This window comes from Lycorma delicatula, chromosome 1, assembly GCF_047948215.1.
Source record: "Lycorma delicatula isolate Av1 chromosome 1, ASM4794821v1, whole genome shotgun sequence".
NCBI classification, from domain to species: Eukaryota; Metazoa; Arthropoda; class Insecta; order Hemiptera; family Fulgoridae; genus Lycorma; species Lycorma delicatula.
In genome coordinates this window covers 188,525,256-188,550,921 of record NC_134455.1, presented here as the reverse complement: position 1 = coordinate 188,550,921, position 25,666 = coordinate 188,525,256, and the positions used below count along the sequence as shown (strand labels likewise).

At 31.6% G+C, this 25,666-nt stretch overlaps 1 protein-coding gene across 1 annotated transcript in view; it reads left to right on the top strand.

Moving 5' to 3' along the window:
• Positions 1-2,142: 2,142 nt before the first annotated feature.
• Positions 2,143-25,666, top strand: part of LOC142326237 (polyubiquitin-C) — a 43,886-nt gene continuing 20,362 nt past the window's right edge. The window contains exons 1-14 of the mRNA XM_075368548.1: positions 2,143-2,291; positions 6,198-6,395; positions 8,557-8,784; positions 9,248-9,475; positions 9,948-10,175; positions 10,645-10,872; positions 11,342-11,569; positions 12,042-12,269; positions 12,739-12,966; positions 13,436-13,663; positions 14,133-14,360; positions 14,830-15,057; positions 15,526-15,753; positions 23,781-24,008. Of these exons, the coding sequence (XP_075224663.1) occupies positions 6,206-6,395; positions 8,557-8,784; positions 9,248-9,475; positions 9,948-10,175; positions 10,645-10,872; positions 11,342-11,569; positions 12,042-12,269; positions 12,739-12,966; positions 13,436-13,663; positions 14,133-14,360; positions 14,830-15,057; positions 15,526-15,753; positions 23,781-24,008 (2,926 nt within the window). The 5' untranslated portion in view covers positions 2,143-2,291; positions 6,198-6,205. The remainder of the gene's footprint in view (positions 2,292-6,197; positions 6,396-8,556; positions 8,785-9,247; positions 9,476-9,947; positions 10,176-10,644; positions 10,873-11,341; positions 11,570-12,041; positions 12,270-12,738; positions 12,967-13,435; positions 13,664-14,132; positions 14,361-14,829; positions 15,058-15,525; positions 15,754-23,780; positions 24,009-25,666) is intronic.

Below are 25,666 nucleotides of genomic sequence, written 5' to 3'. Positions count from 1 at the left end.
GAAACCGGAATTTTTAAAGATTTGAGGGAGCTAATCACAGTTAGCCCAGCGTTATTAAGTACGAATAACTTGAACGAATGAATATTCGTTGACGAGCTATTAGAAAATTAAATTACGATCTATGATGATATTACTGAAGTTATAACAAGAGAAAATCAAGCTAATGACAAAAAAAGACAAAGGAGGTGATGTAACCGAAGACGATGCAAAAATACAGCATACGGAAGCAAAAAGGTTTTTTGACATAGCTATGCGTTACGACGAACAACACCTACGGACTAAAATTCCCTTCTCACCGTTCCGGGGCTGGACAACAATTAAGCTTACGTAGCCCCGGGAGGTGCCATTGAGGTCAAGGGATCCAGAATCCTCGTGCATCATTACCGCCGTCCATCCACGCAAGCACGGACGAGCGGCGGCTCCACAGAAGACTCTCCTTCTCTACCTTGCACTCCGGTCGTTTTCTTCACCTAGATTCTAGCAGAGTTCTTGATTGTCTAGGTCTCTCAATAGGCTATTCCATATTTCTCGCCTCTGTCTCAGGATTATTCCGCGAATAATCCTGCAGATCAAACCGGGGATGGAATTCCAGGTACTCTTATCCTGCAACATTTTCTGGGTTTTCATTGTTTCTCCTGTAATGTTTCTCTGATACTTCAATGCTTCTCTGATACCTCTAGTTTTGAGCTACAGCCTTAGCTGACGTCTTGGTACAGACCTCACTCAGCGAGCTATGTTGCTCTGATCCGCATAAGGCATAGGAAGTTTTCTCCTTACACTGCTGCCTACGGTGACCTTTTTTACCGCAATTAAACCAGCTGTCCGAACGGTCAATGCCGGAGCACTTGGACGCCATTTGGCCGGCCTCACAGCATCTGTAGCAGCGGTTTTCCGTTTCCTAGTAGTAGCTCTGCACTGCACCCATCCGATGCACACCCGGTTACCGGTCAGCGCCCTAGCTGCCCTATGTGACATGATTAAAGTCGCCTTCTGTGTTGAACCGTATGCAGGTCGAATAGATGTCACCTTAAACTCCTTGACGCCTAAGACCACTACCACACAATCACATATAGTTTTTTCATCAGTTATGACCTCGATGTCACTTATGTGGACTATGGTTCGCCGATCAGCCCTAGATGGAATGTTAACCTTAAAGTCTTCCGCCTGAAGCAGTTTTAAAATTCAAAGCTGCCTTTGTGTCTTTTACTCTTATTCTAAGTTCATTATAATTCCCCCGACGTAAGGACAGTACATCGACCCTCACCCGATCTTTAATTTCCTTAAGCAAATCGGCATACGTTCTTCCTGTGGTCTTTACCACCAATGGCTTAGTCTGCACTTCCGCTGTAGCTACAGTGGACTTGCCACCCGGAACTCGTTTCTCCTGTTTCCGCAGATGAAAATCGATAGGTCTCGGTCTACCCTTCGCCAAGTAGGCCAGGAGCCTTCTGGCAAAATGCTCTAGCTTAGCACAAGGTAGATGAAAAAATGAGTCAAAACACCCTTCCTCTTGAAGGATACTTCTGAACACCTAAAGTAGATCAGCCATAACAATTCTGTCTCCTTTGGAATCGTAAATAACTGTTTCAAACTCACAACTGATTCTTCACCATGGAGAACCTCGCAAAAAAATGTTTTTACCCATAAAAAAAAATTCACTTAAGTAACCTAGGTGACGTTAGGGTGAAAATAACAGCACCAATTTACAGAAAGTTGTCGTGAAGACGGCTAAATAAGTTTTGAAATAATTAAAAATATTTTGAAAGACATTTTGATTTGGCTTATCATAAAAGGTTATATTTTTTAATTAATTTTTTTTGTTATAATATTATCTGCTTTATTATGTAAATAGTGAAAACAATAAAATGCATATTTTTTTATTTATACTTCAAAGAAAGGAAGATTTTATAAATGTAAATGTTGGAGTACAAAATTCCAAAAACTGTACATCAGAACGACTCTGGATTTGGTGGTCCTACGATTTTGTAAATCGATTTACAAAATTGCTGAAATTTTATTTAAAATAAAAAATTTTTTATTTACATATTAGAAAATACTATTTTATTTATTTCTTTTTACTTCTTTATTTATTTTATTTTGTGTGTAATAAACTGGGACTTGACTAGTGACTTTAATGTTGGCAATGCTGATGAAATCACGTATTATTGGAATAGGACGCCATTACGTGCAGTTTGTTCTCTCTGTTTGCTGAATTTTGCGGAACCTGACTTTTTTTATTCTTATAAAATTCATAAAATTATTTAAGCAGTAAGACAGTTTTGCTGTATAAGGTATGTTTGGACTGAAATTAATGTTTAATTTTGGAGTAATGATTGATATTTTATTTCTAAAAATAAGATTGTATATTTTAATCTGTATATTGAAATCTGCTTAATTCGCAGGAATTTTTGTTCTTTTCAGATTACTAATTGTATTATAATTATTATATTACAGTAAATGTTAATCTTGTGTCATTAATTTAATACTTAATTTAAAAATTGAACGTTTTTCAGTATTGTGCAATATTAAATATTGTTGCATTTTAATATTAAAATGTAGGAAAAATGTTTATTTTCCTTACACATAAGTAAATATCTCGTTGCATCATAAAGTGTACACATATTAGTTTTAGTAAGTAGAACCATTTTTTAATTTTTAACAGGTTTGTGTTAACTGCTGGAATGTTGTAGAATATGGTATTGCGATGGAAATTATAATTGATCGGAATTGGGTAATTAGTCATACCCTCCAATTCAGCACAAACTGTTGCTTAATGCCGAGGCTACTAAATTACCATTAATAAACATTCATTTTGTGCTTTTTATACCTTCTTTAAAGTTGTAAACCATTAAGTTTTCTTCCAAAAACTTGTAAATATATTTTATTTTAATTTTGACAATTTTGTTGGGGTGAGCATATCGTTTTCTAGTTTTGTTGTAAAGCCTTGCAGAAACCACTTGTTTTGTTTAAATCTTATTTCATTATAAAAATGTACTTCAATTTATTAAAATTTTGTAATATAAGCCAGTTTAAAAATTTGTTAAATGAAATTTTGATTTTGTTAAGCGTCTTAAAAATGTTAGTCCAACAAATAAAAAAGAATTTAGACAGCTTTAAAAATGTCTTATAATTTTATCTTTTGTAAATTGTACATGTAATGCATAAAACATATTTAACCAAACATATCTTGGTTTGATACGTGAATCAGATTTTTATATGTGAAGTTAATGGTTTAATAAATCAGTAAATTTTCAGATAATTAAAAATATATTACTTTTGTAAGGCCTAACTGATCTTAAACTTGAAAAATTTATATAAGGTAATAAACATGTATTAGAAAGTAATGCTGTATCTGGTAAGACTATAATGGTTGGAATATGTGAATCATTCTCTAGATTTGGTATAACACCACTAGATTACCTTCATTCTGTTCTATATACACTTTGCGTCTGTTACTTTTTACATAACGATAAGTTCAATTCTTATTCAATCTCTTATTCTTAAGAGATTTTACTAAAGTAGTACTTCACATTGTGGCTCTTCCACCCACTCATCTTTTCTTTATATACTTTCCATAGATTAGCATTTTGTCTATACTTTAGGAGAGTACAATTTTTAATCTCCTGCAGCATTAAACAAAAAAAAAAAAAAAATATGAAAAAATCTTCATAATAAGGTTTATGGTGAAATATTTATGTTCCTTTTTACTATTCATAATATTTTAATTTATATCAGATGATTTTTTTTTTAATAAATAAACTTAGAAAAAACATTTAATTTTTGTTTTGAATTAACTTGTATGCTGTCATTATGATAAACTTTTCTTCTCCTTTAATCATGAAACCTATTAAAATGACACTCTATCAAAAAAGGAAATGAAATAACATGCCATAATGGGTTTGATTAATGTACTGGCTTAAAGAAGAAATTGTATGAGTTTGGAAAATTTTTGTGAGAATGTGAGAAGATAAGTAAAGCATCAAATTTTAATGATTGCTAAGTTAACTTCTTTCACATGTGTTAAAGCTGTATTTCACCTTGTGGAAAATATTTTATCTTGATTCTATTCGTGATTAGAAATGTCATATTTTGCTGTTTTAACAATCAGTTAGGCCATTCTATTAGAGTTAAAAAAAAATGTTACAGCTAATTACACAAGCCTGAAAAATTTGGGTTGTGGAATGTAAAGATTTGGTTTGAAACTTAAGTCTGACCAAAGAAAATTCAGAATTGCTTGGTTTTGAGGCTTAAAGAGAAGAACCTGCTAGCATCTGGCACCTCATTTTCCTGGTTCAGGTACAAAGAAAAGGATTTTCTTTAATATTTTTCGAAAGGAGAATTAGTCTTCTGCACTGATGTACATGGACTTTTGACTCTATTAAACATTCTGTATGAAATTATTGATTGGAGACTAAAAGGAGCTTCAAGTTGTCCTTCACAATAGTACATATTTGTCAATACCCATCGAACATTATGTCCATTTAAAAGAGTGTTAACAATAATTTGGAATTCGTTCTCTATAAAATTAAGTATGACAATCATAATTGATATATGTATGGTGGATCTCAAAATAATATCGGTGTTCCTAGGACAGCAAGGAGGATACACACAAAGTTTCCTTGTTTTCTGTGTGAAAGGGATAGCATAGATAGAGAAAATAATTGAATAAGGTAAGCCTGGCCAAAAAGCATCATAGAATTTGGAACCAAAAATATGCTTTGAAAAGCTCACCAAATAAATGAATATATGAAATAAATGAAAATAGATCCAAATAAAGTTCTTCCACATCTGCATATCAAGTTAAGCTTGATGAAGCAATTTGTCAAATTTTGCCTTATCAAAAGAAGGTAAATGTTTGAAATACATCTGTGACACATTTCCAGTCTTATCAACCACCAAATTAAAAGTGTCTACTGGTCCTGCCTTCAGAAGTTTTCTAAAGTCAGGACCAGTAAATACACATTCTTTTAAAGGTGGCCTTTAAAGACATAGTATCAAAGTTTCTGGGCAATAAGAAGGATCTGAATTTCAAATTAATTAAGAATATGCTGCAGAAGTTCAAAAATTTAGGCTGTTCCATGAGCTTGAAGGTTCACTTTGTAAATTCACATGTGGACTATTTTCCTGAAAATCTGGATGCCATTAGCGAAGATATGGGTGAGAGATTTCATCAGGACATGAAAGAAATGGAAAGGAGGTGTCAAGGAAAATGGACTACTATGATGATGGTAGACTATTGCTGGATGTTACACTGAGATGAACCTTGTAGAGAACATAAGGAAAAGTGCGAAGGGTAAGTGATAAGGGAACATAAGAGGAAGTGATTTCCAAAGGCATGATGTACCTCATAAAAATTAAATTAATTTAAAAATGCACTATAATAGAAATAAAGCTTATTTTGTGGCAATTTTAGTTAGAAATTAAAGGGTCAATGATATCTCCCCACTCTCCTCTTCAGACCACTCAACTGTTTAGCTATAAGAATGCATAGTATAAACCAAGAAAGTGAAAATATCATATTAACTTGATACAATAAAATAAATATAAAACGTTTTTTTTATAAGTACTTTTTCAACTTTTTGAAATTTGTGAAAAAATGTGTTGAAAAATGGTTATTCTCAGATTCAGCGCTAAAAAGTACATAAGAATCAATTATCAATAACTATAAAAAAAAAACACAACCATTGCAGGCTTGTGTTATTAATAAACTATCTCATTTGTTTAAAGAAATAATTGTGCTGAAGCTTTGTCTGTATTGGAGGCTTACATTAGCTCAACGCGAGCAACACCATTGTGTCCAATGTATCTAATTGTGTTTTTAAAAAAATGTTGAAATTAAAAAAAATGTCACTGCAATAAATTTAATTCAAATTTTAATTAATTTTCAAAATAAAAGATGGTTCTTTGTAAGCATATTTTTAAATATAGTCATTCTAATTTGATGTTTAACTAGTTATAAACATTTGTAAAGTAAGATTGTAATTAATGTCAACAAGGTTGACAAGTGTTAACAAGGTTTTTTTTGTCTTAAGATTAATAACTGTTACTTTCATGTTATGTCTTTATCATAATTAATTTAAATGTTCTTTGTTACTCTGTTATTGTTGTTCAGAAATTGAAACTGAACTTAGGTTTTTTAATTAGTTAAATTATTGATGCAATGTTAATGCCCATTTTATTGCAATTTTTTTTTTCAGTAAACAAAATGCAGATATTTGTGAAGACATTGACTGGAAAAACAATAACCCTTGAAGTAGAACCATCAGACACAATTGAAAATGTTAAAGCTAAGATCCAGGATAAGGAAGGCATTCCACCTGATCAACAGAGACTGATATTTGCTGGTAAGCAGCTAGAAGATGGGCGCACGTTATCTGATTATAACATACAAAAAGGTAAGGAGATTTTTATTTTATCTATGTAACGTATTTAAATTGTATTTCACCATTGTTATTAAGCAATAAATCTACCATTAATACAGCAGTAAAAAAAAATTTTACAACAAAATTAATCAGTGAACCATTTTCATGAAGTTCATCCACATTTTCAGCTTGTATAAATTATTACAATTTATTCCACATATGTAATTTAAAGGTAGCTATGCATAACATCAAATTTCAAACATTTCTACTATGGTATCTTAAAAATAAGTGTTAACTACCTATTGCAATGCCAGTTTTTCAAATTCTTGTGTTTATAAATTCACCCAAGATTTCCATTTTCAGTATGTCTTTTTTCAAATTACCATTAATTTCTGTTATTTCCATATGTTTGTAATTAACTTTTTTCTGCGGGAGGTCATTATTTTCCTGTTTGTTCTTATACTACTAAAACATTTATCTAGTTTTATCAGTGTATATTTGGTTCATTTAATTTTATAATTATGAAGTGTGATTGGAAAGTTTTAAGACTGGGCAGCACTGACAAGCTTATTGTGATTGATCACTTTCACAGTAGTCCACTTCTGATTGAACAGATTCTTAACATTGTTTCCACTTCCAAAAGCATTCCTGGAAATTATCTTAAAGATGTTAAAAGCCCTCTCCGTATTTGCATGGCTGTCTTCGTCAAATCGGTTCCCTTTAAGAGAACAGATTTGTTATTTATTTATTTGTTCTGAGACAACGGGGATTGTGGTAGTACTAGAATTCAGTCAAACAATCCGCAATCAAAAATGCATGATAAGCCAGTGTGTTTTGGCAGAGGACCCCAATTCTCTTTTGCACCAAAGATTGAAGAACACTTTACAGTATTCCTGATTGATTGTCTGCCCCTAGGAGCAAATTTGTGAGGCACAATACCTGTAGAATTGAAAAAAAACCATCAATGTTGACTTTACATTGGACATTTGTTGTGCTTTGTTTAGTCATGCGGAACATGGATCCTTTTCGCTCTGATACACTTAAAACCATTATTCCATCACCTGTAATTACCCCATTATAACAAATCTAGATCAATTTCAGCCGAATTAATCGGTTCTTGAAACACTTCAGATAGGTGTTGTTTCTTCTGGTCTGATTACAGTTTTCAGAATAAATTTGAGACATGTTCAAATCTTCAGTTAAAATGGACTGAACTGTGTAGAAAATTTGGTTTTCAGCCCCCCCCCCCCCCCTAATTGTAAATCCATGGTCAGAGTGCACTAAATTGCAAATTTTCACAATGTTTTTGTTTTGAAGTGGAAGGCTGGCCAGACCAGGGGTCATCTTTGACTGATACACAGCCATCTCTGAATATATTGAACCAGATAAAAACATTTGACCGGCTGAGACAGTTATCCCTGAAAGCTGTTTTTGAGTTCATAAGTCTGAAGCTGATTTCCCGGTTTCCAAATAAATTTGACTCCAACTCGTTTTGGTTTTCATCCATTTTGCAGAATGAGTAATCTGAAAAAATCCTCACTCACCAGGATTCCACTCTACTGAACAAGGATATCCACCCCCCCACACCCACAAACAAACCTACTCCCTCCTTTTGAGCAGCAGTGACATCTCTTAAAATTTTCTAATTATACCTCGTATTACTTAGACTAAATTTGTCTTGGGTTTTTTAGGTTATTGGATAACCTAAAATATTTTTACAATATTTAAAAGCAGTGTATATAAAGTTAGTTAATGCCAATTTTTAGATAGTCAAAAAGAACATTTCATAAATATTTTAAAGCAGTTTCTTTTATGATCATGCTATACTTTGCCTGAAATTTAATAACATATTCTTGTAATTGTTATTAATAATACTTTTCTAAACTGCCTTAAAGTTCTGTCTAATAATTAACATTTATTCCCCTGCAACTTACATACAAGTGTGGACATTAAATTGTATGTATAATATCTACAGTATTGTAAATGCAACTGCACGTATAATAAACATTTAGTTAAATTGAATTTTTCTCCCTTAACCTATTGAAAAAACATTTTTATTATTTGATATTAATGTAATGTAAAAATTGTACCGTATTGTAATAGAGTAATAATTTATATTTATGCACATTACCAACATTAATTTTCTTTTCTTTTTTTACCCTATTTAATAACATGTGATTTTAATGTTTTGTAGAATCTACTTTACATTTGGTATTGAGACTCCGTGGTGGTATGCAGATATTTGTGAAGACATTGACTGGAAAAACCATCACTCTAGAAGTAGAACCATCAGACACCATTGAAAATGTTAAGGCAAAAATACAGGATAAGGAAGGCATTCCACCTGATCAACAGAGATTGATATTTGCTGGTAAACAGCTAGAGGATGGACGAACACTTTCAGATTATAATATACAGAAAGGTATAATATAAATAGTCATTTTTGTTTTAGTTTATAACTTAACTAGTACTGATATTATGTAATTTACAATGAGTGCATAAACAGGGATTCATTGAAGTGGTTCAAGACTTAAAATGAAGATGTGATTGGAGAAGATTGTATTGGAAAGGTGATGTTGGAGAAGGTCACGGATTATCATGATTAAGAAGCATAATGAAGAAGGTTACTTTTCTCCTTTTTATTTAATATAGGTTTTGTTTAGATTTGTTGTGGTAAATTTTTTTTTAGTTTTTTATATTTCACTTGCTTCTTCTTGTAAGTTTGTGAGGTTTGATGAATTAATCAATGATCTCCTTAATTACCTTAAAAGTAATCATTCTACCCAATCCGCTGACATTTAAAATTTAGTAATTAAATTTCATTATTTATTTTATGATATGGTTCATTATCGAGATGATGATGTAATTTTTTACATTTGTTTTAGAGTCAACACTTCATTTAGTATTGAGACTTCGCGGTGGCATGCAGATATTTGTGAAGACATTGACTGGAAAAACGATCACTCTAGAAGTAGAACCATCAGACACCATTGAAAATGTTAAGGCAAAAATACAGGATAAGGAAGGCATTCCACCTGATCAACAGAGACTGATATTTGCTGGTAAACAGCTAGAGGATGGACGAACACTTTCAGACTACAATATACAAAAAGGTATAGTATGAATAGTTATTTGTGTTTGTTACAGTTTATCACTTAACTAGTATTACTATTGTTACTAAGAATTGTTAAAAGTGAAAACTATTTATGAAGGAAGGAGGGGGCATACCAGTAAACACAGGGTATTGGTTGAAGTAGATTAAGACTAAGAATGAAGATGTTGCAATGATGGAAGGGAAAGATAATTAATAAGAAAGGTTGGAAAGGTCATATTTGAGGAGGTCAAGGCTCTTCATAAGCTGCAGAAGCATAAAGAAAAGGCTACTTTTCTCCCTTTTAATTATAATACAGGTTTTGTTCAGATTTTTTGTAGGGATTTTTTTTTATTTCACTTTTGCCTCTTGTAAGTTTGTGAGGTTGGATGAATTTGCCAACGATTGCTCCTTAAAATTCAGTGATTAAATTAGATGATTTTGTGGTATGGTTCATTATCGAGATGATCATATAATTTTCACATTTGTTTTAGAGTCTACACTTCATTTAGTATTGAGACTTCGCGGTGGTATGCAGATATTTGTAAAGACATTGACTGGAAAAACCATCACTTTAGAAGTAGAACCATCAGACACCATTGAAAATGTTAAGGCAAAGATCCAGGATAAGGAAGGCATTCCACCTGATCAACAGAGACTGATATTTGCTGGTAAACAGTTGGAGGATGGAAGAACTCTTTCAGACTACAATATACAAAAAGGTATAGTATGAATAGTTATTTGTGTTTGTTACAGTTTATCATGTAACTAGTATTACTATTGTTACTAAGAATTGTTAAAAGTGAAAACTATTTATGAAGGAAGGGGGCATACCAGTAAACACAGGGTATTGGTTGAAGTAGATTAAGACTAAGAATGAAGATGTTGCAATGATGGAAGGGAAAGATAATTAATAAGAAAGGTTGGAAAGGTCATATTTGAGGAGGTCAAGGCTCTTCATAAGCTGCAGAAGCATAAAGAAAAGGCTACTTTTCTCCCTTTTAATTATAATACAGGTTTTGTTCAGATTTTTTGTAGGGATTTTTTTTTATTTCACTTTTGCCTCTTGTAAGTTTGTGAGGTTGGATGAATTTGTCAACGATTGCTTCTTAAAATTCAGTGATTAAATTAGATGATTTTGTGATATGGTTCATTATCGAGATGATCATATAATTTTCACATTTGTTTTAGAGTCAACACTTCATTTAGTATTGAGACTTCGCGGTGGTATGCAGATATTTGTAAAGACATTGACTGGAAAAACCATCACTTTAGAAGTAGAACCATCAGACACCATTGAAAATGTTAAGGCAAAGATCCAGGATAAGGAAGGCATTCCACCTGATCAACAGAGACTGATATTTGCTGGTAAACAGTTGGAGGATGGAAGAACTCTTTCAGACTACAATATACAAAAAGGTATAGTATGAATAGTTATTTGTGTTTGTTACAGTTTATCACTTAACTAGTATTACTATTGTTACTAAGAATTGTTAAAAGTGAAAACTATTTATGAAGGAAGGGGGCATACCAGTAAACACAGGGTATTGGTTGAAGTAGATTAAGACTAAGAATGAAGATGTTGCAATGATGGAAGGGAAGGATAATTAATAAGAAAGGTTGGAAAGGTCATATTTGAGGAGGTCAAGGCTCTTCATAAGCTGCAGAAGCATAAAGAAAAGGCTACTTTTCTCCCTTTTAATTATAATACAGGTTTTGTTCAGATTTTTTGTAGGGATTTTTTTTTATTTCACTTTTGCCTCTTGTAAGTTTGTGAGGTTGGATGAATTTGCCAACGATTGCTCCTTAAAATTCAGTGATTAAATTAGATGATTTTGTGGTATGGTTCATTATCGAGATGATCATATAATTTTCACATTTGTTTTAGAGTCTACACTTCATTTAGTATTGAGACTTCGCGGTGGTATGCAGATATTTGTAAAGACATTGACTGGAAAAACCATCACTTTAGAAGTAGAACCATCAGACACCATTGAAAATGTTAAGGCAAAGATCCAGGATAAGGAAGGCATTCCACCTGATCAACAGAGACTGATATTTGCTGGTAAACAGTTGGAGGATGGAAGAACTCTTTCAGACTACAATATACAAAAAGGTATAGTATGAATAGTTATTTGTGTTTGTTACAGTTTATCACTTAACTAGTATTACTATTGTTACTAAGAATTGTTAAAAGTGAAAACTATTTATGAAGGAAGGAGGGGGCATACCAGTAAACACAGGGTATTGGTTGAAGTAGATTAAGACTAAGAATGAAGATGTTGCAATGATGGAAGGGAAAGATAATTAATAAGAAAGGTTGGAAAGGTCATATTTGAGGAGGTCAAGGCTCTTCATAAGCTGCAGAAGCATAAAGAAAAGGCTACTTTTCTCCCTTTTAATTATAATACAGGTTTTGTTCAGATTTTTTGTAGGGATTTTTTTTTATTTCACTTTTGCCTCTTGTAAGTTTGTGAGGTTGGATGAATTTGTCAACGATTGCTCCTTAAAATTCAGTGATTAAATTAGATGATTTTGTGATATGGTTCATTATCGAGATGATCATATAATTTTCACATTTGTTTTAGAGTCAACACTTCATTTAGTATTGAGACTTCGCGGTGGCATGCAGATATTTGTGAAGACATTGACTGGAAAAACGATCACTCTAGAAGTAGAACCATCAGACACCATTGAAAATGTTAAGGCAAAAATACAGGATAAGGAAGGCATTCCACCTGATCAACAGAGACTGATATTTGCTGGTAAACAGTTGGAGGATGGAAGAACTCTTTCAGACTACAATATACAAAAAGGTATAGTATGAATAGTTATTTGTGTTTGTTACAGTTTATCACTTAACTAGTATTACTATTGTTACTAAGAATTGTTAAAAGTGAAAACTGTTTATGAAGGAAGGGGGCATACCAGTAAACACAGGGTATTGGTTGAAGTAGATTAAGACTAAGAATGAAGATGTTGCAATGATGGAAGGGAAGGATAATTAATAAGAAAGGTTGGAAAGGTCATATTTGAGGAGGTCAAGGCTCTTCATAAGCTGCAGAAGCATAAAGAAAAGGCTACTTTTCTCCCTTTTAATTATAATACAGGTTTTGTTCAGATTTTTTGTAGGGATTTTTTTTTATTTCACTTTTGCCTCTTGTAAGTTTGTGAGGTTGGATGAATTTGCCAACGATTGCTCCTTAAAATTCAGTGATTAAATTAGATGATTTTGTGGTATGGTTCATTATCGAGATGATCATATAATTTTCACATTTGTTTTAGAGTCTACACTTCATTTAGTATTGAGACTTCGCGGTGGTATGCAGATATTTGTAAAGACATTGACTGGAAAAACCATCACTTTAGAAGTAGAACCATCAGACACCATTGAAAATGTTAAGGCAAAGATCCAGGATAAGGAAGGCATTCCACCTGATCAACAGAGACTGATATTTGCTGGTAAACAGTTGGAGGATGGAAGAACTCTTTCAGACTACAATATACAAAAAGGTATAGTATGAATAGTTATTTGTGTTTGTTACAGTTTATCATGTAACTAGTATTACTATTGTTACTAAGAATTGTTAAAAGTGAAAACTATTTATGAAGGAAGGGGGCATACCAGTAAACACAGGGTATTGGTTGAAGTAGATTAAGACTAAGAATGAAGATGTTGCAATGATGGAAGGGAAAGATAATTAATAAGAAAGGTTGGAAAGGTCATATTTGAGGAGGTCAAGGCTCTTCATAAGCTGCAGAAGCATAAAGAAAAGGCTACTTTTCTCCCTTTTAATTATAATACAGGTTTTGTTCAGATTTTTTGTAGGGATTTTTTTTTATTTCACTTTTGCCTCTTGTAAGTTTGTGAGGTTGGATGAATTTGTCAACGATTGCTTCTTAAAATTCAGTGATTAAATTAGATGATTTTGTGATATGGTTCATTATCGAGATGATCATATAATTTTCACATTTGTTTTAGAGTCAACACTTCATTTAGTATTGAGACTTCGCGGTGGTATGCAGATATTTGTAAAGACATTGACTGGAAAAACCATCACTTTAGAAGTAGAACCATCAGACACCATTGAAAATGTTAAGGCAAAGATCCAGGATAAGGAAGGCATTCCACCTGATCAACAGAGACTGATATTTGCTGGTAAACAGTTGGAGGATGGAAGAACTCTTTCAGACTACAATATACAAAAAGGTATAGTATGAATAGTTATTTGTGTTTGTTACAGTTTATCACTTAACTAGTATTACTATTGTTACTAAGAATTGTTAAAAGTGAAAACTATTTATGAAGGAAGGGGGCATACCAGTAAACACAGGGTATTGGTTGAAGTAGATTAAGACTAAGAATGAAGATGTTGCAATGATGGAAGGGAAGGATAATTAATAAGAAAGGTTGGAAAGGTCATATTTGAGGAGGTCAAGGCTCTTCATAAGCTGCAGAAGCATAAAGAAAAGGCTACTTTTCTCCCTTTTAATTATAATACAGGTTTTGTTCAGATTTTTTGTAGGGATTTTTTTTTATTTCACTTTTGCCTCTTGTAAGTTTGTGAGGTTGGATGAATTTGCCAACGATTGCTCCTTAAAATTCAGTGATTAAATTAGATGATTTTGTGGTATGGTTCATTATCGAGATGATCATATAATTTTCACATTTGTTTTAGAGTCTACACTTCATTTAGTATTGAGACTTCGCGGTGGTATGCAGATATTTGTAAAGACATTGACTGGAAAAACCATCACTTTAGAAGTAGAACCATCAGACACCATTGAAAATGTTAAGGCAAAGATCCAGGATAAGGAAGGCATTCCACCTGATCAACAGAGACTGATATTTGCTGGTAAACAGTTGGAGGATGGAAGAACTCTTTCAGACTACAATATACAAAAAGGTATAGTATGAATAGTTATTTGTGTTTGTTACAGTTTATCACTTAACTAGTATTACTATTGTTACTAAGAATTGTTAAAAGTGAAAACTATTTATGAAGGAAGGGGGCATACCAGTAAACACAGGGTATTGGTTGAAGTAGATTAAGACTAAGAATGAAGATGTTGCAATGATGGAAGGGAAAGATAATTAATAAGAAAGGTTGGAAAGGTCATATTTGAGGAGGTCAAGGCTCTTCATAAGCTGCAGAAGCATAAAGAAAAGGCTACTTTTCTCCCTTTTAATTATAATACAGGTTTTGTTCAGATTTTTTGTAGGGATTTTTTTTTATTTCACTTTTGCCTCTTGTAAGTTTGTGAGGTTGGATGAATTTGTCAACGATTGCTCCTTAAAATTCAGTGATTAAATTAGATGATTTTGTGATATGGTTCATTATCGAGATGATCATATAATTTTCACATTTGTTTTAGAGTCAACACTTCATTTAGTATTGAGACTTCGCGGTGGTATGCAGATATTTGTAAAGACATTGACTGGAAAAACCATCACTTTAGAAGTAGAACCATCAGACACCATTGAAAATGTTAAGGCAAAGATCCAGGATAAGGAAGGCATTCCACCTGATCAACAGAGACTGATATTTGCTGGTAAACAGTTGGAGGATGGAAGAACTCTTTCAGACTACAATATACAAAAAGGTATAGTATGAATAGTTATTTGTGTTTGTTACAGTTTATCACTTAACTAGTATTACTATTGTTACTAAGAATTGTTAAAAGTGAAAACTATTTATGAAGGAAGGGGGCATACCAGTAAACACAGGGTATTGGTTGAAGTAGATTAAGACTAAGAATGAAGATGTTGCAATGATGGAAGGGAAAGATAATTAATAAGAAAGGTTGGAAAGGTCATATTTGAGGAGGTCAAGGCTCTTCATAAGCTGCAGAAGCATAAAGAAAAGGCTACTTTTCTCCCTTTTAATTATAATACAGGTTTTGTTCAGATTTTTTGTAGGGATTTTTTTTATTTCACTTTTGCCTCTTGTAAGTTTGTGAGGTTGGATGAATTTGTCAACGATTGCTCCTTAAAATTCAGTGATTAAATTAGATGATTTTGTGATATGGTTCATTATCGAGATGATCATATAATTTTCACATTTGTTTTAGAGTCAACACTTCATTTAGTATTGAGACTTCGCGGTGGTATGCAGATATTTGTAAAGACATTGACTGGAAAAACCATCACTTTAGAAGTAGAACCATCAGACACCATTGAAAATGTTAAGGCAAAGATCCAGGATAAGGAAGGCATTCCACCTGATCAACAGAGACTGATATTTGCTGGTAAACAGTTGGAGGATGGAAGAACTCTTTCAGACTACAATATACAAAAAGGTAGTTCTTTTAATAAAACTTAACTTCAGGTTGGGTCAGTAATAATAGACAATGCATAATTATCTACAAATTTATACTATATATACTTGGTGGTATACATATACTATGTATACCATAATATAGTATAATATAGTATACATATACTATGTATACTTGGTTTAAAAGAACTGACATCCCAACTGAAAGAAATAGCTGAAGAACTAGCCCCTATAAACCCAAGAAAAAAACACCAATGGTGGAATGAAGAATGTGACAAAGCAGTCAAAGACCGACACCGGGCTTGGATCAACCACCAAACCCAGAAAACTGAAGAATCTAACCATGAATTCATCAAACAAAGGAAAATAACTCAGAAAATTATAAGAGGAACCAAACGACAAGCCCAAAAAAACTTGATTCAGCAAATAGAAGAAAGTTCCAAGAAAACTAATTTCCGAGACTATTATAAAATTTTTGGTCAGGCTCTTCAAAGATATGAACCACCCACCCTTATGCTGACAGGAAAAAAAGGAAATATGGCCCACACCAATAAAGAAAATGCTGAAATTTTGGCAGAAACCTTCAATAGACTCCTCAACTGTGACGACCCCCCAGAGCTTTTTGAGATTGACACTGAAACTCCAGTTAAAACTTCACCAGTAAATATCAACCCGCCAACAATTCAAGAAGTTCTCGCAGCCTTAAATGAAATAAAACTACAAAGCAAGCGGAGAAGACCAGCTTTTCGCAGAACTCTGGAAACACTCATCAGTTTATTCAGTCAAAACTTCCCTACATGTATGCCTCGTGAAAATATGGAACGAAGAAAAACTTCCAGAACACTGGACCACAGCCCTCATCCATCCATTACATAAAAAAGGGGATAAAACTAATCCTGAAAACTACAGAGGCATATCTCTCCTGGATTGCACATACAAAATCCTGTCGAGAATCATATACAACCGATGCAAAGACCAACTTGAACTGGAACTTGGGGAATACCAAGGGGGATTTAGGCCATGGAGAGGTTGCTCGGAGCAAATAATATCCTTAAAACTTATGATGGACTTATATAAAAGACGGAAAAAACAACTAATAATCACCTTCGTCGACTTTAAAAGGGCCTATGATTGTATACACCGACCATCCATGCTGAATATTCTGAGAAACCCTGGGCCTTCACCCTAAACTCGTAAACATGATAAAATTAACTTTAACCAATACCCAGTCCAGAGTGAAATTCAGAGGTGAACTCTCTCAACCCTACTACATAAAAACTGGATTGAGGCAAGGAGACGGCCTCTCACCACTCCTTTTTAACTGCGCCCTGGAATTTGTCATGAGAAAATGGTATGAAATAAATCCCAAAAATATAAAAATGGGTACTAAGAAAAACTCGCATCACACTAAATTGCCTAGGATTTGCAGATGACCTCGTTCTTTTAGCAAATAATATTCAAGAAGCCAAAACACAAATCATGAGCCTTCAAAACCTAGCACAAAAGATAGGGCTTCATATCTCTTTCGAAAAAACTGAACTAATGGCCATAGATCCTCTGGTAATAGAGCACATTACGGTAAACAATCAGAAAATTAAAATAGTAAAACAATTTAAATATCTAGGGGAAATAATAACTTATAATTTAAATGAAAAAGTGACATGGCAAAACAGGACAAATAAAATGATTAAATCCCAAAAATTAACTTGGTCAACATATAACAAAAAATGCTTTTCTGCTAAAACAAAACTTAAACATTATAAAACTGTAGTACAGCCAGAAGTCACCTACGGAAGCGAGACCCTTTTCAAAATCACTCAGAAAAACCGAATTGAAAAAATTCTGAAAATAGAGAGGAGAATTGTCAGAACGTGTATCAATAAAAAACACCAAAAAGAAGGCCAATGGTGGATTGTGCCAAATGAGGTGGTGTATCGAGAAATAGAGCCTGTTACTGATACTATGCGGAAAAAAAGAATCTCTTTCTTCGGTCATCTCATAAGGACACCGCAAACAAGACTGTCAAGAAATATCATTGAAAAGCTCTGGTTCCAAAAGCTAGAAGTAGGATGGATCAAAGAAATTAGAGAAGATATGAAAGAATTGGGAATTTCCCTGAATGACTACAGAATAAAACTGGAAAAATTACAAAGCTAAAAGATAAAAGCATTAGATTTAAACAAAAGACAGACAAACGACAAAATACAACGAAGAGGGTGTTTACGGATGAAGAAAAGAAAGCAAGATCTGAACGGATGAAGAAATACTGGGCAGCTCGAAAGAGTAAAATAACACGCTTTTCTCAGAAAAGATCCAACTAAAATTGACTTAAGTGGTCCCATGTTGGCCGTAAAAGCATAATAATAATAATAATAATAATATACTTGGTGGAAGCTGGATAATTGATAAACAGAATAGTTTTTTTGACATATATTTCTTATAATTTTGAGTTGTACTTTTAATAAATTTATCTTCCTTGTTACTGTTTATTTTTTTTTTTTATGGTGTGGTCTATATGTATATATATCCTAGCATTCATGTTAGTGATAACTAGTCATTCCAGTGAATTTTAGCTTTTTAGAATATTTACAAAACTATTTTGAATTTAAATAACAGATATTATGCATGAAAAAAATGCTTATGTACGAGATTTCCACTATCAGCAATTGAATCAGAAATTTATTTATAGGATTTTTTTTTGTAAGAGTAAATTAATTAAAGTTTTAATATGGACAAGGTATGTTGATGATATTCTTATTGTATATAACCCAGTAATAAACGGTGAAAATCTAATAATCTTGAATTACAAGTCTTATAATGAAAATTTAAAATTCATATTTAAAATAGATAGTAATAGAATGTTGAATTATTTAGATGTCAATATCAGAAAAAATAAATACAACCAAATTGAAACGTCAGTATATAGAAAACTTGCATCTAATAATATAAAAATTCATAAAAAATCTAATCACCCTTGGTCCCATAAAATTATCATATACACAAATATGATAAGAGTAATCAAATATATACATAATTACAATGAAAAGTTAAATAACGAAATAAACATAATAAAACATAGCAGTTGAAAAAGTATATGATACTACTTTAATAAATAATATTTATAAAAAACTATTAAAAACACAATAACAAAATATCTGCCTTACAATCAATGCATAAGACAGAGTGAAAAAATGTACATTAAAGAAATATTTTAACCAGCATACAAACCTAGTAATGATTTTATAGAATATAAAATAAGGAATAATAATGTTATTATACAATAACAAAATTATTCTGATCATCACTTGAGTGGCATACCACACAAAAGTAGTTATGAAAAATTAAGGTAAGTTATGTTTTATCTCTGTATTCTGTGTTAGGTGATTAGTTCTTTTCAAATGTGCTAGATTAAAATATATAAACAAATAAATTAAAAAATTATTAAATTAAAATAATTCTGTTCACCCATTGCCAATTGTTTCTGCTCGTGTACAAGTGACAAATGTTGAACTAATAAGGTCTGATTATGATTTCAATAGTAAAATAATAAAATTAATCTTTTTTACCTCTTTAATGATTTGTTTACTTTTTATCACTTACTTTCCTGCCCAAATTAGAATTTATCCTTAAAAGTTAGCAAACATCAAATAGGCTATAGTAGTTTAGTCCTATGTGTTTCCTAAATGTTGGATAAATGATATTACTAATAGTGAGGCTCAAATACAGCTCTTTACATTCAGATTACTGCTGAAATTAAATAATATTTAGGAAAAATTGTAATGTTTTGTTATATAGATTTTACAATTACAAAATAAATATTTCATGTAATTTTTTTTAGTAGTTTCCTTGTAGTTTCAAGTAATATTAAAAATGCAGTGTACCTTGACATTTTATACAATACAGATAAAGGTGTGAATTAAACATTTTATAAATGCACCGCACATTTAATCCCACTTTTGATATAGTTTTGAAATTTTGTAGACACTTTTCCTAAAGAATTATGAATACATTTGGATTTTTTTATCAAGCATTGGACCAGGAACAAGATAATGTTCAAATAAAAAACCGAAGAACCATCTACATGAGAGGTAACAGTTTTCTGTTTACATTCTTGGCATTTAAAGTGCTAATTTTTTATCAACAGACTGTTACCACCTGTAATTATATAAATAAAAATTAATATTGAAAAATAATTGTTCCAATAGAACCACATTTGTTTAATAGTTATTTTTAAACATTAAGAAAAAAGTTATTTGATTTAGAATCAACTCTGAACTTTATTAGTACTTGGTAGTGTGCAGTGTATATTAATGTTTGTATTTAATAAACATGACTGTACACATAAGTTTTCTCTCAAAATATAATATATAAACCGTAAAATGACATGGTTAACATTTGAAATTAAGTTTTATTGACATAAAAATAAAAATTAATGTTTTACCTGTAATTTTTTAAATGTGTGAACATTTTGTGTTTTGTTAAAACCTACACTCAAACACATTTATTGAAGAATTATACATATATTATAAAAAAATAACAAAAAGTAGCAAGCGAAGTGAAATAATATACTAAACATATCTAAACCAAATATACTGCTTAACACTATCATCTTACAATTAGAAACAAATTGATTTACATGTAATATATTAAATATTTGAAAAATACACAGCTAAAGAGAAGTAAATAAATATTTTATTGCAATTATTTTTCAACACATTTGCGATCACATTAACAAAGCATATATAATAAACAAATAAACTGAAATAATATTTGATAGGAGTTAAATTACAGAAATTTAACTTATTGGGCTTTGTTTTTAGCAAAATGCATAAATCAATATAAATGTTAAGAAAGGAGTGAGTTAAATTGTTTACACCAATATAGCTAGCTTACGAGTTTCAAAATTTTACAAAAACTGTAATTCACGCGCAAGTTGATTTTTATCAGTTGTGCTTCTTCTAGTTTGACATAAATTGAGCTGATCTTGTTTAGAGTATTATTAAAGTCAAATATTCCACAAAAATTTAAAAACTTCTGAATCGGAAGGTAGGAGATCAAACCTTTCACTTAGATGATATCACAACATTTAACATTAAAAAAAAAAACAGTTTAAAGTTCACTTCATTTTGTAATGGCTGGTTTTGACTTCCATAAGATTTTGAAGTCTTAATGCTTCTTGGCTTTTAAAATTTATATAAATATTAAAGATGATGCTACTTCTTTACTATCCATGAGCATATCATTGAAACCTTTATCAGATATATATTCTTTCAGAAACAGTTTCATTTTTTTGAACTTCCACAAGCCTAAGAAATATTAAAATTATTATCTTGAATATTGTTAATAACAGTAACTTTGTTTAGTATTTTTTCACAAAACTATAAATTTTAGAATTTTTTCCTAAAGATGTAGCCTGATTTTGGTATCAAATTTTTTAAAGTTATTTTGTGGTATCAAATTTTTTTCGGTTATTTCATAGAAGACATCAAGAACCTTCTCTAATTGAAATTCAAATAAGTTACTGCATCTATCTGGCTCAACCACCTCGTATCTGACAAAAGGTTTCATTGTTGAATTTCGAACGTGCCTTTTTAAAACAGACAAGCAATTATTCTTGAACAGTCTAAAAAAATTTTTTACCAAATAAATTGTTGGCAGCGTTGTTTACAATAAGGTTCAAACTGCGATTACAATAGGGAACAAAAAATGCTCAGGTTGGATATCCAAAATTCTTTTTTTTTCACACTGCTATGTTTACCTTACATCTCATGTTTGAACCATTGTCTTATTCTTGGCCATGTAAATTACTAGTATCTAAACTATTTTCCTCCAAAATCTTTAATAAGAATGTTGTTAATCCTTCACCAGTTGTATCTGTCGCAGGACAAAATTCTAAAAACCTTTCCTCAATGCTCACTTCTGTATTTTCTAAATTAAGATACCTCATACAAACAATAATAAAATAATTTCATCAAATAATTTAATTGGAACCATGAAAGGCTAAGTTTTGTTAAGCTGAAAAATGAATGGCATAAATAATTCTTTCAATAACTTCGTGCCCAATGTGTAGTTTCTTCTTTTAATAAATTTTGGAATTCCAAGTCAACAGCTTTATCCTTTCCTTTAAGAAATCAGACCAGAGACGTAGATTATGGAAATGCATTTTACTTTTTTCATGAAGTTTTAAGTAGTTCCACAGTCTTTAAAAATTTTGTAACAAAGACAATAAACAGAATTTTTTTCAACAGACTTAGTAAGCAATCCTTTTTAACTTTTGATGTTTGGCAAAATTCAACTAAAGTATATACCAGGAAATTTACGTCCATTTTTGTCTTTGGGTAATTGAAATTGGAAACAGTTTTGATAATATCCAGGACCATTAAGGTTTGTTCTTGAATGATAATAATGGACTCTGTCATAAACCAGGATCATCAGGGACTGGCAAATATCCACCTACTGTAAGCAATAATAGTTTACCATTATTTCTTCAGATGTTTAGAACAGTTCAATTGAATGTGAAGGTTTTGAACCCAGAGAACAGTTTCTAACTTACTTCGGGTAATTCCACTAGTAACTGAAGCATTGATGGACAATTAGTACTGGCTGCATTAGCTTGGGTATTTTCTGATTTTTTGAAAACTGAGTAATTTTAAAGTTACGGTTTAAAGTATTCCTCTTGCGTTTTCTTCAGTACATTCTGATACCCAGACAACAGTTTTTTTTTCTTCAGACTACTGGAATAAAGCGAAATTAAAAATAAAAAAGGTAGAAAATAACTATTATAAGAACTAATGTGTAAAATACTTCTTAATAACAATTCACTGTTTGAAATATTTTACCTTCTGAAACTTAGCATAACTATTCGATCTATACCAAATAGTTGTGGTGGTGGTGGTGTTGTTGTACCCTCTACTTTTGTTTATTAAAATAAATAAAATTTAAAGGATTTTTTTTAAGACTTAATTAAATAACAAATACTTTTCTCTGGTTTTTCATACAGCAGGAAATCAGAAAATGGCAAAGTTTTAATTTTAGAACACCTTTTCAATAGGTACTCTTTAATAAGTCAAATCTTTACTGGAAAAAGAAAATATTTTTATTATATCAAAGTTTGTGCCACTTTAAATTAAGCAATAATAATAAGTCAAATATTTGTTTGTCAAAACACTACGGGGTAATGGTTAGGATCTAATTTGAAATATAATAGTGTATAGGATATTCCACTTGAAAATCTAAAATTGATTTCTTTGCCAGCCAAACCAGAGTGATTTAAAAATATTGATTACATAAAAAAACATGTATGTAAAGGCAACTAAGGTATGAAATAAATACATTCCCCAAAGTTCATTTTTACCTTAATAACCAAATAGTAGTGAAGAAAAAAAAACATTTTTTGAGTAATAATGCTCAAATCGTTACTTTTCTGAACTACAAAGTTAACCTAAGTTTAACATAAGTAAATACAATCACAAAAAAAAATTGCACAAATTAATATTGCAACAGTTAACAGTAGATCAGAAATAAGCAATTTGTCAACCACATCTACCCTCACTTGTTTTCAAGTTCAGACATATTTGAGCAAGACAAGACTTTTCCTGTTCAGATAGGCAGCAAAACAGACTGCTTGTTTTAATGAGTATTAGAATTTCACAGTCATCATAGATATAAGTTAAATTTGGTTTTTTGAAGGGAAAAATTTTTTTCAGTTTAGAGTTTTTTAAAGGGGGTAGAGCTTGGTGCCTATGATTCAGCACAGTCATGTGCCGCACAGCCTTGCACGTACTGACAACACAGGCCTGGCTGTCAAACATTTTATCAAGCAGGCTATAATTATTCCTTCAGCAAATAATCATAATATTGACTTCTCAACTGAATTATATAAAATTTCCATGTTACAAAAGGTTAACATAGTTATTTTGTAAAGCCATGGAATGGAAAAATGAACCTAAGATTTCCAAATAGCTATTTTACATAAATCTGAGAGTTCAATTATATCTGTTAAATAAATTATACATGATTGTCAATAACCCTAGTTATGTAATGTTGCAGAATCTACTCTACATTTAGTTCTTAGACTCCGTGGTGGTATGCAAATATTTGTGAAGACGTTAACTGGAAAAACCATCACTCTAGAAGTAGAACCATCAGACACCATTGAAAACGTTAAGGCAAAGATCCAGGATAAGGAAGGCATTCCACCTGATCAACAGAGACTAATATTTGCTGGTAAACAGTTGGAGGATGGACGAACTCTCTCAGATTATAATATACAGAAGGGTAAGTTAATCTTATTTTATTTGTGACCAATCAATTCTGAGTCATCTACCCCCATTAGGCAGCATAGTTTTTCACCTTATTTGTGCTTTGATAATTTTCTTTAGAACTTTGACTTAAACATTTTTTCATCAAAATTTTCTCATTGTGGACCTTTCTATTAGGCAATAAGTTACTTGGTAAGTAAATGGTGCTTTTATTATAAATTGCATTATAAAAAGGTTTACATAATAAAAGGTTTAAAAAGCTAACTGTTGCCAGATATATAATTCCATCACAATGTGGTTGACTACACATTTCTAATAGAAGTATAGTATCTGATTTATCGTATGGTATAACTCCTAGTTTTCACTATAAAAGTATACAAATAAAATATTTAGCACTACTTAAGAACAAGGTAAGATGCATTAGGTGAAATAAAATGTAATTTGATCAGCATATGAAAAAAGAAATTTGTCAATTCCATTCAGTCAGGAAACAGATGTATGAGAAGACACTAGTATTTTCACTTCCTTTCATTCTTAATTTTTTTATTTCACAATCAGTTTTTAATGTTAAATAAAAATATCACTTTTGAAATAAGTATTGTGGCACAAGAGTAGTAATGTTGTTTGCTGATTAACCCTTGCAGGAAAAAAGCATAAGGATAAGCATAAGCATAGGGATAACCCTTACATAAGGATAAGCAAAGATATTAGTATGTAACTGTTTATTTTAGTTTGTTTAGACGTAAAATAAATAAAAATTATAAGAAAAATGCATAACATTGTGTAGTTTTTTTTTAATTTTATGGGAAATATTTTTCCCAATGGACAATAAAAAGGAAAAACAAATTATAGTTAGGCTTATTATGCAGTGTGTTTTATTTAATGGTTTATTGTAACAAAATGTTAACTAAAATAATACAAAATTATGAAATAAAATTACTGTACAAAATGATGTGCTAATTGATATTCTGCAAAGCAATTTCTTTTGGTTGTGAAGCAAAGTTGGACATTCCACATAATACATCTATTATGCATCCTATTTTCTAAGCGGTGTTTAGCATAATTTGCACATCTTTTCATTTTTATGCTTTTTGCATGTTGTGTGCTGGCAAATTGAATTTTGTAGAGCAATATGCTGCTTTTCAGTAGTGACTACAGTGGACCTTGACCGCTGTCGACATGCATAATTATTTATTAGACCTCTTGCAATGTGTTGAAGCTGCTCAAAAGCGGTCCTACCACGTGTTGCGCTTCATGCAACTTCACATGTACTATATATGCGTTGTTTAGTGCTATGTCCAATAAATCAAAAAATAAGTGCAGGTAGAACTTTATTTTTGCTTTAAGGTCAACCTCATAGCATGCTTTGCGCTGATCCATGAGGTCGACCCACTCATATGTTTATTATAGCATATGATGACTTCTGGGCAAATAAAATTTATTTTTTCAGCAGTTCCTGCCTGCCTTCTCTTGACTGCACCAGTCGGCACTGGATAAATAAAATTGGTCAATATATGAACCAATTTGGTGTCCATCCATTTTACAAATTATATATACCATTTGAACTTTCGGCATGAATGTCACACCTCTCTGCATATTTTTGTCCAACGACAAGGACTTTGGCATGTTTTTCCTATTAGTGCAAACAGTGCCGCAGGCATTAGTATTTTGTTT